At 40.4% G+C, this 17,343-nt stretch overlaps 1 protein-coding gene across 1 annotated transcript in view; it reads left to right on the forward strand.

Annotated features, from left to right (window-relative positions):
* SLC6A8 (solute carrier family 6 member 8) overlaps positions 1-17,343 on the forward strand; it is a 74,830-nt gene that overhangs the window by 42,561 nt on the left and 14,926 nt on the right. The window contains exons 5-7 of the mRNA XM_053695829.1: positions 4,812-4,946; positions 9,856-9,959; positions 16,334-16,458. Of these exons, the coding sequence (XP_053551804.1) occupies positions 4,812-4,946; positions 9,856-9,959; positions 16,334-16,458 (364 nt within the window). The remainder of the gene's footprint in view (positions 1-4,811; positions 4,947-9,855; positions 9,960-16,333; positions 16,459-17,343) is intronic.

Genomic DNA, 17,343 nt, shown 5'->3' on the forward strand with positions numbered 1-17,343 from the left:
ATAACTGTACAGTAATGTGATATCACTGTTAGTATAAGTAATAGGAGCAGCAGGTAACAGCAGTATAGGGAATGGGTGAGGTTTGTGTGTCTGTAGATAACTACAGTAATGTGATATCACTGTTAGTATAAGTAATAGGAGCAGCAGGTAACAGCAGTATTGGGAATGGGTGAGGTTTATGTGTCTGTAGATAACTGTACAGTAATGTGATATCACTGTTAGTATAAGTAATAGGAGCAGCAGGTTACAGCAGTATAGGGAATGGGTGAGGTTTGTGTGTCTGTAGATAACTGTACAGTAATGTGATATCACTGTTAGTATAAGTAATAGGAGCAGCAGGTAACAGCAGTATAGGGAATGGGTGAGGTTTCTGTGTCTGTAGATAACTGTACAGTAATGTGATATCACTGTTAGTATAAGTAATAGGAGCAGCAGGTAACAGCAGTATTGGGAATGGGTGAGGTTTGTGTGTCTGTAGATAACTGTACAGTAATGTGATAACACTGTTAGTATAAGTAATAGGAGCAGCAGGTAACAGCAGCAGTATAGGGAATGGGTGAGGTTTGTGTGTCTGTAGATAACTGTACAGTAATGTGATATCACTGTTAGTATAAGTAATAGGAGCAGCAGGTAACAGCAGTATAGGGAATGGCTGAGGTTTGTGTGTCTGTAGATAACTGTACAGTAATGTGATATCACTGTTAGTATAAGTAATAGGAGCAGCAGGTAACAGCAGTATAGGGAATGGGTGAGGTTTGTGTGTCTGTAGATAACTGTACAGTAATGTGATATCACTGTTAGTATAAGTAATAGGAGCAGCAGGTAACAGCAGTATAGGGAATGGCTGAGGTTTGTGTGTCTGTAGATAACTGTACAGTAATGTGATATCACTGTTAGTATAAGTAATAGGAGCAGCAGGTAACAGCAGTATAGGGAATGGGTGAGGTTTCTGTGTCTGTAGATAACTGTACAGTAATGTGATATCACTGTTAGTATAAGTAATAGGAGCAGCAGGTAACAGCAGTATAGGGAATGGCTGAGGTTTGTGTGTCTGTAGATAACTGTACAGTAATGTGATATCACTGTTAGTATAAGTAATAGGAGCAGCAGGTAACAGCAGTATAGGGAATGGCTGAGGTTTGTGTGTCTGTAGATAACTGTACAGTAATGTGATATCACTGTTAGTATAAGTAATAGGAGCAGCAGGTAACAGCAGTATAGGGAATGGGTGAGGTTTATGTGTCTGTAGATAACTGTACAGTAATGTGATATCACTGTTAGTATAAGTAATAGGAGCAGCAGGTAACAGCAGTATAGGGAATGGGTGAGGTTTGTGTGTCTGTAGATAACTGTACAGTAATGTGATATCACTGTTAGTATAAGTAATAGGAGCAGCAGGTAACAGCAGTATAGGGAATGGGTAAGGTTTGTGTGTCTGTAGATAAATGTACAGTAATGTGATATCACTGTTAGTATAAGTAATAGGAGCAGCAGGTAACAGCAGCAGTATAGGGAATGGGTGAGAAGAAATCCTATCAAATAGACGGCAGCATACGACAGGAATTTTGCTGCATAATAATGTTTCTTCCTGGGGCTGACAGTTTTACTAATTATCATAGAGCGACTCTGCTGGGGGAGGGGACGGGCTTTGCTATTGCTCAGCAACTGGCAAACAATGTGGAGGAATGAGTGAGTCTGGGAATAGGGAAGCAGCTAGTGACCTTGCAATGTCCTTGTCCACTCTGGCTGATCACTCACCCTTCCCCTCTCAAAGGCACAGGCCCATACTAGGCCTCTCGTACCTCACAGCAGAGGAAACTGTCTTTTGTATTATTTTGCAGCTCAGGGGAACATCCAATGAAAAAAAAACCTTTTTAATCAGATTATTTTATCTCCTCTGCTGTGGACAGTTAGACACAAATATAATTGATCTCCTGCTGTGTCAAGCATGTTGCAGGGTCAAGGTTTTGCATATTGCAGGATACACTCTAGCCTCTGGAGGCAAAATTTAAAAAAAACTTTATTTTCACAATGAAACTGCAGGAAAAGACACATTACAATTACTACAAATAATAAAGCACTTTATGGGGCATTACATTTAGAGTGTATTGACCGCTATCAGGCAGGCTGGGCACCTGGCCCTCACGTATGTATCTGATATATGCAGCATGATGCGCTATATCCGCTATATCCACAGGCAGTCTAACCTAAAGCGTAAGCACTGCTAGGGGAGATCAGATAGTGGCAGTCACGTATGTCCTGTGCCATAAAAAGGTCTAATGTAAATGCCAGGGATGGTTGTGCTCTGTACGCCAAGCGTGTGACATTACATGGTACGTTTTCCTGGCTTGGTGATAGGAGCCCCCTACTGGGGAGCAAGCTTTAGTCATCTGTTGTTCGTGGGATAAGAGTTGACAAGTGCTAAACCTGCGCAATCCTTGACAAAGCCCAGCGACTGTCTGTAAAGCCTCGGAGATTGCTTATACAGCACCAGCTGGTGACCCATAAAGCCTCTGGTCAGCAGAGGGACTCGCAGGCTGAATGGGGAGGTGGGAGAGGGGACCGATGACCATGAGACTATGAATGGAGCACGTGTCATGGGCTCCCACTCCCAGACACTGCTGTGTACTGTTCCTCGCTGTGACTTTACTGAACAATAGGGATGTTTACCAGCACCAAGTACCAGATGGGGGCAGCTTACGCAGTGTCATGGATACTCTACAAGAACAAAAGTGCTTCTTCTTTGTCCGGCATTGTTGTTTAGTAGAATAACTCTTTAGTGCCAGGAGGGCTGCAAAAGCAAATACTTTCATTTATGCCACCAAAACGCATGTTTATCTTAAAAGGCGTCTGAGCTGTCAGCTAAAGAGACAGTAAAGTAACAATTAAACATTCATGGTTCAGATAGAGTATGACATTTTATACAAATGACTTGTATTATTACATTTTCTTTGATCTTTTGGTATGCTTTGTTGAAGAGTATAGCTAGAGAGTGTTAGAAGCAGCAATGCACAATGAAGCTAACTGGCGGCTACACGTGTGTCACAGATACCAGGCTGCCAAGGCTACCCCCCACCCGCCTACTACCTGACTCCCTACGTATTACACCAGTTTTGGCCCTTTTATGGATTATGGGATCTCCCAAATCCTTCCTGTTTCATGTTTTACTGTTTGTACCTCCTCATGGAAGAGCTGATCCCTTACCGTCTGACCCCTCTCTGGCTGGCCGGGCTCCTGGAACTACTGGCCGGCCTACCCCGGACGCCCGATAACCTTTACCCCAGGTCGCTCCAGCGGTCCTTTGTCCAAGAGCTCTGCTCTCTTGGGGAATTGTTGTGTCTTTAGTGGACAAGGGCTGGGATGATTGCCGAGGGGGAGCCCACCTGGGAACCGGGGGTTTTGGACACCCCCACCTCAATATCTTTGCTAGGCTGTAACTCTGGTCCCAAGTAACCTGTGGACTGTGGCATCTGGGGACCAGGAACTTTTCAACGACACCCTGGAAGTACCGCCACTCCCCGGGGTCACCCCGAAACCGCGACCTAGGTACTGTGGGGGCTCTATATGACTGTGGCTCCTATGGAGGCGCCGGACCGTCTGGAGGGGTGGGAATGGCGGGAGATCTTGGGATCAGATAAGGCTCTCAATGTGTATATAAGCTGTGTGGTTTTCCGTATAAAGTTTGTTCGTGTTTCATCTGAATACTGGTCTTGTCTGGTTATTTGGGTGGGCTCTAGCTATAATCACTTTCCAGCTATATAGTCCAGGTTCCGGGGAGGAAGCAGGACCTTTTGGCAGAGCTACCCAGTCAGGGTAGCCGGTGTCCGTCACAACGTGTATGCCTCTTGTATTTGGCTCACCAAATACGTTCATCTAGTTTCCAGTAGTGCATTGCTGCTCCTGAGCCTACTCTTAAACAAATTAATCCAAATCAGCAAATCAAATTTGATAATTGAAGTAAATTGGACTGGAATGTAAAATTGCATGCTCTATCTGAATCAAAAAGTTGTAATTATTACTTTACTGTCCCTTTAAGGGTAGTCTTATGCAAACCTCAGGCATTATTGTAATTCCCTTACAGTATGTGTCCCTATCTATACTGGCAGTCAACCACCTTTTCTGTAAAGTCATTCTTCTGCAAATTACTGCTGAACTTGCTGCCCTCTATCCTGAGATTATGACCTCATGAAAGATTAATGCACAACGACCGCACACAAGACATGTACAGTATATCTTTATTTATAGGCTATAAACAGCCTCTCAGAAAACCAGATCTACAGCACACTATAGGCAACACAGTAAGGAGTGAGCTAAATTGCACAACAAAACTAGGTAAATAAGCAATTAGAAGACAGAAGAGGCCCTAGGCAGATGATTTCTCTGTCTGTAACAAATCAAAACCCCTCTGACTTTCTAAACATTAGTGGGTTCTGCACATGCCACCTTACCATGAATGACATTGCTTTTAAAATGATGTGTTATGGTTGGTTCTAGCAATGAGCACCCACATTGTGCTAGACTTAGCCTAGAACAGTATGTGCCCACTAAGGTGATGATGTGTATGTCAGGCTGGCATTCATGTAGGGTTAGCATTGCATTATCCTTGCCTACATCCATGTACATAAACCATAAAGAGCTCATGTCTCTGATCCATAAGGTAAAGGGGAGTTAATTACATTTTAATTCATAATTGAAAGTTCTAACCTGTTTGCCTAGGGGGTGGTAGAGAATGTATTATCAGGTGTAACATTAAACCACTGCTGGGACAGGTGGTTCTTACAAACTACTAATGTCACTTCTGCCTGTTTCAGATTGTCTACTTCACAGCCACATTTCCCTATGTGGTCCTTCTCATCCTCCTTGTACGTGGTGCTATGTTGCCCGGGGCACAAGACGGGATCATTTATTACCTGAAACCCGACTGGTCCAAGCTTGGCACAGCCCAGGTAAGGAATGGTCACCCAGCGCTGGGAGCCATGTATACTAATTACCAGGGATCAGGAAGAATAACTCCAGGAGATGTTAGTACACAAGTATTAGACACGATTGGGGGGGGGGGGGAATACTCCAGGTGATGTAAGTACACAAGTATTAGACAAGATCATGAAGAATTACTCCATCTGATGCTAGTACACAAGTATTAGACAGGATCAGGAAATAATTACTTCAGGTGAGGCTATTACACAAGTATTAGACAGGATAAGGGAAGAATTACTCCAGGTGAGGCTATTACACAAGTATTACACAGGATCAGGGAAGAGTTACTCAAGCTGATGCTAATACACAAGTATTAGATAGGATCAGGAAGAATTACTTGAGGTGATGTTAGTACACAAGTATTAGACAGGATCAGGGAAAAATGTATTCAGGTAATGCTAATACACTAGTATGACACAGGATCAGGGAAGAATTACTCTAGGTGATGCTATTACACAAGTATTAGACAGGATCAGGGAATAATTACTTTAGGTGAGGCTATTACACAAGTATTAGACAGGATCAGGGAATAATTACTCCAGGTGATGCTAGTACACAAGTATTAGACAGGATCAGGGAATAATTACTCCAGGTGATGCTAGTACACAAGTATTAGACAGGATCAGGGAATAATTACTCCAGGTGATGCTAGTACACAAGTATTACACAGGATCAGGGAATAATTACTCCAGGTGATGCTAGTACACAAGTATTACACAGGATCAGGGAAGAATTACTCCAGGTGAGGCTATTACACAAGTATTAGAAAGGATCAGGAAATAATTACTTCAGGTGAGGCTATTACACAAGTATTAGACAGGATCAGGGAATAATTACTCCAGGTGATGCTAGTACACAAGTATTACACAGGATCAGGGAATAATTACTCCAGGTGAGGCTATTACACAAGTATTAGACATGATCAGGGAAGAATTACTCCAGGTGAGGCTGTTACACAAGTATTAGAAAGGATCAGGAAATAATTACTTCAGGTGAGGCTATTACACAAGTATTAGACAGGATCAGGAAATAATTACCTCAGGTGAGGCTATTACACAAGTATTAGACAGGATCAGGAAATAATTACTCCAGGTGAGGCTATTACACAAGTATTAGACAGGATCAGGAAATAATTACTTCAGGTGAGGCTATTACACAAGTATTAGACAGGATCAGGAAATAATTACCTCAGGTGAGGCTATTACACAAGTATTAGACAGGATCAGGAAATAATTACTTCAAGTGAGGCTATTACACAAGTATTAGACAGGATCAGGGAAGAATTACTCCAGGTGAGGCTGTTACACAAGTATTAGAAAGGATCAGGAAATAATTACTTCAGGTGAGGCTATTACACAAGTATTAGACAGGATCAGGGAATAATTACTCCAGGTGATGCTAGTACACAAGTATTAGACAGGATCAGGAAATAATTACTTCAGGTGAGGCTATTACACAAGTATTAGACAGGATCAGGAAATAATTACTTCAGGTGAGGCTATTACATGAGTATTAGACAGGATCAGGAAATAATTACTCCAGGTGAGGCTATTACATGAGTATTAGACAGGATCAGGAAATAATTACTCCAGGTGAGGCTATTACATGAGTATTAGACAGGATCAGGAAATAATTACTCCAGGTGAGGCTATTACATGAGTATTAGACAGGATCAGGGAAGAATTACTCCAGGTAATGCTAGTACACAAGTATTAGACAGGATCAGGAAATAATTACTTCAGGTGAGGCTATTACACAAGTATTAGACAGGATCAGGAAATAATTACTTCAGGTGAGGCTATTACACAAGTATTAGACAGGATCAGGAAATAATTACTCCAGGTGAGGCTATTACATGAGTATTAGACAGGATCAGGAAATAATTACTTCAGGTGAGGCTATTACACAAGTATTAGACAGGATCAGGAAATAATTACTTCAGGTGAGGCTATTACACAAGTATTAGACAGGATCAGGAAATAATTACTCCAGGTGAGGCTATTACATGAGTATTAGACAGGATCAGGAAATAATTACTCCAGGTGAGGCTATTACATGAGTATTAGACAGGATCAGGAAATAATTACTCCAGGTAAGGCTATTACAAGAGTATTAGACAAGATCAGGAAATGATTACTCCGGGTTGATTAGGGAGGAATTACTCCAGTTGATGCCTATAGATGAGTATTAGACATGGCACAGTACCAACATGCCCTTTATGTGCCCTAGATATTGCATGTTTGGCTATGGCTAGGTGTAAGTGGCCAACATTCCCTTTATGTGCCCTAGATAATGTGTGCTTGGCTATGGCCAGGGGTGAGTAACAACATGCCCTTTATCTACCCTAGATAATGTGTGCTTGGCTATGGCCAGGGGTAAGCACCAACATGCTATTACACAAGTATTAGACAGGATCAGGAAATAATTACTTCAGGTGAGGCTATTACACAAGTATTAGACAGGATCAGGAAATAATTACCTCAGGTGAAGCTATTACAAAAGTATTAGACAGGATCAGGAAATAATTACTTCAGGTGAGGCTATTACACAAGTATTAGACAGGATCAGGAAATAATTACCTCAGGTGAGGCTATTACACAAGTATTAGACAGGATCAGGAAATAATTACTTCAGGTGAGGCTATTACACAAGTATTAGACATGATCAGGGAAGAATTACTCCAGGTGAGGCTGTTACACAAGTATTAGAAAGGATCAGGAAATAATTACTTCAGGTGAGGCTATTACACAAGTATTAGACAGGATCAGGAAATAATTACCTCAGGTGAGGCTATTACACAAGTATTAGACAGGATCAGGAAATAATTACTTCAGGTGAGGCTATTACACAAGTATTAGACAGGATCAGGGAAGAATTACTCCAGGTGAGGCTGTTACACAAGTATTAGAAAGGATCAGGAAATAATTACTTCAGGTGAGGCTATTACACAAGTATTAGACAGGATCAGGAAATAATTACTTCAGGTGAGGCTATTACACAAGTATTAGACAGGATCAGGAAATAATTACCTCAGGTGAGGCTATTACACAAGTATTAGACAGGATCAGGGAATAATTACTCCAGGTGATGCTAGTACACAAGTATTAGACAGGATCAGGAAATAATTACTTCAGGTGAGGCTATTACACAAGTATTAGACAGGATCAGGAAATAATTACTTCAGGTGAGGCTATTACACAAGTATTAGACAGGATCAGGAAATAATTACTCCAGGTGAGGCTATTACATGAGTATTAGACAGGATCAGGAAATAATTACTCCAGGTGAGGCTATTACATGAGTATTAGACAGGATCAGGGAAGAATTACTCCAGGTAATGCTAATACACGAATATTAGACAGGATCAGGAAATAATTACTCCAGGTAAGGCTATTACAAGAGTATTAGACAAGATCAGGAAATGATTACTCCGGGTTGATTAGGGAGGAATTACTCCAGTTGATGCCTATAGATGAGTATTAGACATGGCACAGTACCAACATGCCCTTTATGTGCCCTAGATATTGCATGTTTGGCTATGGCTAGGTGTAAGTGGCCAACATGCCCTTTATGTGCCCTAGATAATGTGTGCTTGGCTATGGCCAGGGGTAAGCACCAACATGCTATTACACAAGTATTAGACAGGATCAGGAAATAATTACTTCAGGTGAGGCTATTACACAAGTATTAGACAGGATCAGGAAATAATTACCTCAGGTGAGGCTATTACACAAGTATTAGACAGGATCAGGAAATAATTACTTCAGGTGAGGCTATTACACAAGTATTAGACAGGATCAGAAAATAATTACCTCAGGTGAGGCTATTACACAAGTATTAGACAGGATCAGGAAATAATTACTTCAGGTGAGGCTATTACACAAGTATTAGACAGGATCAGGGAAGAATTACTCCAGGTGAGGCTGTTACTCAAGTATTAGAAAGGATCAGGAAATAATTACTTCGGGAGAGGCTATTACACAAGTATTAGACAGGATCAGGAAATAATTACTTCAGGTGAGGCTATTACACAAGTATTAGACAGGATCAGGAAATAATTACTTCAGGTGAGGCTATTACACAAGTATTAGACAGGATCAGGAAATAATTACTCCAAGTGAGGCTATTACATGAGTATTAGACAGGATCAGGAAATAATTACTCCAGGTGAGGCTATTACATGAGTATTAGACAGGATCAGGAAATAATTACTCCAGGTGAGGCTATTACATGAGTATTAGACAGGATCAGGGAAGAATTACTCCAGGTAATGCTAATACACGAATATTAGACAGGATCAGGAAATAATTACTCCAGGTAAGGCTATTACAAGAGTATTAGACAGGATCAGGAAATAATTACTCCAGGTAAGGCTATTACAAGAGTATTAGACAAGATCAGGAAATGATTACTCCGGGTTGATTAGGGAGGAATTACTCCAGTTGATGCCTATAGATGAGTATTAGACATGGCACAGTACCAACATGCCCTTTATGTGCCCTATATATTGCATGTTTGGCTATGGCTAGGTGTAAGTGGCCAACATGCCCTTTATGTGCCCTAGATAATGTGTGCTTGGCTATGGCCAGGGGTGAGTAACAACATGCCCTTTATGTGCCCTAGATAATGTGTGCTTGGCTATGGCCAGGGGTGAGTAACAACATGCCCTTTATGTGCCCTAGATAATGTGTGCTTGGCTATGGCCAGGGGTGAGTAACAACATGCCCTTTATCTACCCTAGATAAGGTGAGCTTGGCTATGGCCAGGGGTAAGCACCAACATGCCCTTTATGTGCCCTAGATAAGGTGTGCTTGCTTATGGCTAGAGATGAGTGGCTGGCGCATACACTCAGTGACACTCTCTTTCCTGTCTCACTAGGTGTGGATTGACGCTGGCACTCAGATTTTTTTCTCGTATGCTATCGGACTTGGTGCGCTGACTGCCCTGGGCAGCTACAATCGCTTTCACAACAACTGCTACAAGTAAGAGAGAGAAGCCTACTGGTGCATATTATAAGTAATAGTGACAACACAATATATGGCGTACATGAGTGTTTACATATTGGCATTTACCACACATGGTCTGCGCATCCGTTCCTTTGCTAATCTCAGCAAATCAACTCTATATTTGTGGTCCTGAATGTGTAAGTTAAGCTGTAAATATTCAGGGAACCTGATCTGTGTCACTTGCACTTGTCTACTATGTTTAGTAAGTGGAATTGTACACTCAGTGATTTATGTCACTTTCCTCTGGACCATGATGCTCCACTGTGTTTTATGCCTTTAAATATATTACATGAGGAGCTTAATAAATGCTGAGACTGCCAGATAATAATGTTACTAAAGTACTACGTTATATATGAGTTTTGGTGATACCATTGTTACTTGAGTGCTACATTAAATAGGGTGTTTGGTTATTATTACTGAAGTACTACATCACATAGGACACTGATGACAACATTGTTACTGAAGAACTACATTATACGGGAAACTGGTGATAGCATTGTTACTGAAATAATACATTACACAGGGTACTATTGATAGCATTGTTACTGAAGTACTACATTACACAGGGTACTGGTGATAGCATTGTTACTGAAGTACTACATTACACAGGGATACTGGTGATAGCATTGTTACTGAAGTACTACATTACACAGGGTACTGGTGATCGTATTGTTACTAAAGTACTGCTTTACACAGGGTACTGGTGATAGCATTGTTACTAAAGTACTACATTATACAGGAAACTGGTGATAGCATTGTTACTGAAATAATACATTACACAGGGTACTAGTGATAGCATTGTTACTGAAGTACTACATTACACAGGGTACTGGTCATAGCATTGTTACTGAAGTACTACATTACACAGGGATACTGGTGATAGCATTGTTACTGAAGTACTACATAATACAGGGATACTAGTGATAGCATTGTTACTAACGTACTACATTATACAGGAAACTGGTGATAGCATTGCTACTGAAATAATACATTACACAGGGTACTAGTGATAGCATTGTTACTGAAGTACTACATTACACAGGGTACTGGTGATAGCATTGTTACTGAAGTACTACATTATGCAGGGATACTGGTCATAGCATTGTTACTGAAGTACTACATTACACAGGGATACTGGTGATAGCATTGTTACTGAAGTACTACATTATACAGGGATACTGGTCATAGCATTGTTTCTGAAGTACTACATTACACAGGGTACTGGTGATAGCATTGTTCCTGAAGTACTACATTACCAAAGTACTGGTGATAGCATTGTTACTGAAGTACTACATTATACAGGGATACTGGTCATAGCATTGTTACTGAAGTACTACATTACACAAAATACTGGTGATAGCATTGTTACTGAAGTACTACATTACACAGGGATACTGGTGACAGCATTGTTACTGAAGTACTACATTATACAGGGATACTGGTGATAGCATTGTTACTGAAGTACTACATTACACAGGGATACTGGTGATAGCATTGTTACTGAAGTACTACATTACACAGGGATACTGGTGACAGCATTGTTACTGAAGTACTACATTATACAGGGATACTGGTGATAGCATTGTTACTGAAGTACTACATTACACAGGGATACTGGTGACAGCATTGTTACTGAAGTACTACATTACACAGGGATACTGGTGATAGCATTGTTACTGAAGTACTACATTATACAGGGATACTGGTGATAGCATTGTTACTGAGGTACTACATTACACAGGGATACTGGTGATAGCATTGTTACTGAAATAATACATTACACAGGGTACTAGTGATAGCATTGTTACTGAAGTACTACATTACACAGGGTACTGGTGATAGCATTGTTACTGAAGTACTACATTACACAGGGATACTGGTGATAGAATTGTTACTGAAGTACTACATTACACAGGGTACTGGTGATCGTATTGTTACTAAAGTACTGCATTACACAGGGTACTGGTGATAGCATTGTTACTAAAGTACTACATTATACGGGAAACTGGTGATAGCATTGTTACTGAAATAATACATTACACAGGGTACTAGTGATAGCATTGTTACTGAAGTACTACATTACACAGGGTACTGGTGATAGCATTGTTACTGAAGTACTACATTATACGGGAAACTGGTGATAGCATTGTTACTGAAATAATACATTACACAGGGTACTAGTGATAGCATTGTTACTAAAGTACTACATTATACGGGAAACTGGTGATAGCATTGTTACTGAAATAATACATTACACAGGGTACTAGTGATAGCATTGTTACTGAAGTACTACATTACACAGGGTACTGGTCATAGCATTGTTACTGAAGTACTACATTACACAGGGATACTGGTGATAGCATTGTTACTGAAGTACTACATAATACAGGGATACTAGTGATAGCATTGTTACTAACGTACTACATTATACAGGAAACTGGTGATAGCATTGCTACTGAAATAATACATTACACAGGGTACTAGTGATAGCATTGTTACTGAAGTACTACATTACACAGGGTACTGGTGATAGCATTGTTACTGAAATAATACATTACACAGGGTACTAGTGATAGCATTGTTACTAAAGTACTACATTATACGGGAAACTGGTGATAGCATTGTTACTGAAATAATACATTACACAGGGTACTAGTGATAGCATTGTTACTGAAGTACTACATTACACAGGGTACTGGTGATAGCATTGTTACTGAAGTACTACATTACGCAGGGATACTGGTCATAGCATTGTTACTGAAGTACTACATTACACAGGGATACTGGTGATAGCATTGTTACTGAAGTACTACATTATACAGGGATACTGGTGATAGCATTGTTACTGAAGTACTACATTACACAGGGTACTGGTGATAGCATTGCTACTGAAGTACTACATTACACAAAGTACTGGTGATAGCATTGTTACTGAAGTACTACATTATACAGGGATACTGGTCATAGCATTGTTACTGAAGTACTACATTACACAGGGTACTGGTGATAGCATTGTTACTGAAGTACTACATTACACAGGGTACTGGTACTATCATTGTTACTGAAGTACTACATTACACAGGGTACTGGTGATAGCATTGTTACTGAAGTACTACATTACACAAAGTACTGGTGATAGCATTGTTACTGAAGTACTACATTACACAGGGATACTGGTGACAGCATTGTTACTGAAGTACTACATTATACAGGGATACTGGTGATAGCATTGTTACTGAAGTACTACATTACACAGGGTACTGGTGATAGCATTGTTACTGAAGTACTACATTACACAGGGATACTGGTGACAGCATTGTTACTGAAGTACTACATTACACATGGATACTGGTGATAGCATTGCTACTGAAGTTCTACATTATACAGGGATACTGGTGATAGCATTGTTACTGAAGTACTACATTATACAGGGATACTGGTGATAGCATTGTTACTGAAGTACTGCATTACACAGGGATACTGGTGACAGCATTGTTACTGAAGTACTACATTATACAGGGATACTGGTGATAGCATTGTTACTGAAGTACTACATTATACAGGGATACTGGTGATAGCATTGTTACTGAAGTACTGCATTACACAGGGATACTGGTGACAGCATTGTTACTGAAGTACTACATTATACAGGGATACTGGTGATAACATTGTGCAAATGTGAGTCATACCCAGCTCTGCAATAATTAAAGGGGCGAGGAGAGGCTTTATGGATACAATTCTATCTATACATCATATTATATGGCAGCTACAAAGTGGGTGGTGAGGATCTGACCCTCGGAAGGGATACACAGAGGCACCAGGCTTCTGGGGACACAGAGAAGCACAAATTACCCTGTGAAAGTAGAAAGGGGCCACAGTTACACGCCAGGAGATATGTATCTGTGTCATTTAGCCCACAAAATGTGCTGTGGGTTGTGGAATGTTATGCTGGACATAAAGTCCTGTTGCTCAGCATGAAAGGAAACAGAGGCCCCGGTGCCAGCTTGTTTATTCGCCTGCCTGCCAAATGGGCACTCTTAGGATAAATACCCCACCCCCTTTACATTCGCATCCTCCCCAGGCACTGTGTCCCATCTATACAGCGTATTACTGTTTGCTGCAGAATGAATACCCTGCTGTGATCCTCACACAGTACACAGCTCACAGTATGTGCCAAATATAGATGGCATTGGCTATGCCAAGTGACTGAAGCAACTCTCCCCGTGCCTCAGTGTAATTACTGTTACCACCTCTGCTGTGAGACTGCTGCACGATTTGGCTATAAATTAGTGCTCACTCCGTTCCCTGTACACTTAAGTATCACGTAGTCCGGTATCATACTCTATTTCTGGAGCTGTGGCACCTGGCATGCAGAGAGAGCTGTGTCCCCTCCCACTGACTTTTATATACAGAGATTTATGGCTGGCTGGCGTAGTTGCTGTAAACAGAGCCTCCCGACACCTCAGCTGTTGTGTGCAGCACATAGCATCATGTTCCCTGGCCACGGATAGGCTAAAGCTGTGCCCATGCAGGGCAAGCGTGGTCCTTTATTGTTTTGTCCCCCACTAAAGGGTCTGTGCCCTCACTAGCAGGTCACATAGGGTGACAGCCCCTTCATCTGGTACAAGGTAGAGCAGCACGTGCACAATGCATGTCACCTACTGACCATGTGATGAGCAGATGTCACATCATGCCTCTTTCTGTAGAATGTAGTGATTACTCGCTGGTGTGTGCAGTTAACCCCAGAGAGGCCTCAGCCCACCCTAAGGGATAGCCAGAAACACTGATACCACCGAATGCTACACTAAATAACATTCTTGTTGGAAAGTTAACAAATGATTGTAACAGCTAAATTCTTTACTGCCTTTACATTTAGGGAAATGGGGTTGGTTCTTGGAAAAGCAGAGGCAGTAAGTTCATGATGCACAGTGATTGCTTGATCATTGTAGAAGTTAATTTATATCTGTCCATATTTGGCTAAAGCAGAGGAGATAAGATAAAAAAAGGCTTTGCGTGGGGTGTGTCCCTGGGATGAAGAACAGTGTCAAATTATTTCAGAACTTTGTTAAACAAATCTTTTGCAATGCAATGTTCTCTGTTATTTCCTTTAAAGGGACAAGAAACCTAAAGTTTTGCTTTCATGAATCAGATAGTGATGTTAAAACAGCTTTCCAATTTACTGCTGTTATCAAATTTGCTTCATTGTCTTGGTATCCTTTTTTTGAAGGAGCAGCAATGCACTACAGGGAGCTAGCTGAACACATCTAGTGAACCAATTAAAGAGGAATTTATGGGCAGCCACCAATCAGCAGCTACCTTCCAGTAATGCATTGCTGTTCCTGAGCTTACCTAGGTATTCTTTTCAACTGGGGATACTAAAGCAAATTAGATTACGGAAGTAAATTTGAAAGTTGTTTAAAATCACATTCTCTGTCTGAATCATGAAAGAAAAAAATTGGGTTTCATGTCCCTTTAAAGGGACATTAAACACTTTGAGATGGTAATATAAAATGATAAATTGTATATATATATATATATATATATACTGTATATAAATCTACAATATACTTTTATTATTTATTTTGTCCCCTTTTTCCTGTAATTCCATTCTGAAATTGTGAGCTTTTCAGTTCCTGTTAGAAATGGAAGTGCAGAACACTGTTATATTCCCACACAACCATTGGCTGCACACTCTAGTGACCTATTTATAACTGTTTCTAATTGGCCACAGCAGAGAAAGTAACCTACGTTACAACATGGCAGCTCCCATTGTTTTATAGACACTAACATTTTACACTTATTTTGTCACTATTTAAACAGCTAATGTATTAAAAAATACATCTACATGTTATTCTTAGTCTAATCTTTTCTCTGAATGCATCATTCTATCTAGCATTTATTTAGTGTTTAATGTCCCTTTAAGTGCGGATTTTTGTAGTTGGCACCAGTTCTTAAGATTTCTATAGGAATGTGCAAGGCCAGTGTATTGTAAGGCTGGCAGTGTAGCTGTGGCTTTAAGGACCAGAGTAATTTAGGAAAATGCTACATAGCCAACAGGGTGACAAGCGTTTCAGCTTTATAACCAGACACTGATATCTCAAGGATTCTTTTTCCAGCTGCAGTGATCACATTTATTACTATTTAATAACTCTGTATATCCTGTGCCTGATTATTTCTGCTTACTAGCCCAGTGCCCTAGTAGCTTTGTATTCGGCCTGTGAAATCTGCTATGATGAATTGCTAGCCACTTGGGCTACTAAGATTAGTACATTATGCACTGATATCCTCAGAACTCAGCAAATGTGTGTGCGGCTGGCTAATGCCATTGTTGTCGCTCTCTCCATTCTCAGGGACGCCTTTGTTCTCGCTCTGATTAACAGCGGCACAAGTTTCTTTGCGGGGTTTGTGGTCTTTTCTATCCTCGGCTTTATGGCGAATGAGCAGGGTGTGGACATATCGAAAGTGGCTGAATCAGGTTAGTAGTGACAACATTGTGTAACGAGGTCTTTCTGCCCTTTTTTTGTTTTGTTTCTCTGAAATCCAGCCCTGGCATACTTGTATTGTTTTTAAGTCTGTAGGTCACTGTTATAAAAAGCAACGCAGCAAACGTGTCGCCACTTTTAGTTAAATAAACTGTATGTGCTGTAAAATGTTCCTATTTTTCATTTCTTCCCAATGCCATTGATCAATTTTACCTGCTGGGGTGTATTAAGTTGTTTGCAGATAGTTCCTTGACCTTTATTTTGCCATTTGGAATAGCTGCTTTTGCCTTTTTTGAAACCACCACCGATACTGAAAATTGCAAGTACTGGCTATAGAAAAGCTATGTAAAAATAGTCAGCAGAATAAATGACACTCCTGGGGGGTGGGGTGAAAGAGGAAGTACTAACATATTTATTTTTAACTGTTCTCTCTAAGTATTAAGCTTTGACAGAGACTAGATATGGAGGTTTGATATCCCTCCAAGATCAACCCATTTTAAAGAGCAAATCCAGCTATTTCATATATAAGAATAAAGCTAGAGGAACACTTTCCTATACCGTTTATACTCTGGAACTAGTATAACAAGTTATTTTACAGTACACTGTCCCTTTAAAGCCCCAGACATACAAACCTTGTTAATAAAGTATAGTCCTATGTTTGCCAGACACTGTTTGGGTTTCCTCTCCTATACATTGTTGCAGCTTAAAGGGGCAGTATACACCTATTTTCATTTAACTGCATGTAATAAACACTACTATAAAGAATAATATGCACTGCTACTGATATAAAAATCCAGTGTAAAACCTTTTAAAAACTTACTTAGAAGCTCCCAATTTAACACTGTTGATGAGATTAGTCTGGGACACCCATTGAAAGG

Source organism: Bombina bombina, chromosome 12 (assembly GCF_027579735.1).
Source record: "Bombina bombina isolate aBomBom1 chromosome 12, aBomBom1.pri, whole genome shotgun sequence".
NCBI lineage: Eukaryota > Metazoa > Chordata > Amphibia > Anura > Bombinatoridae > Bombina > Bombina bombina.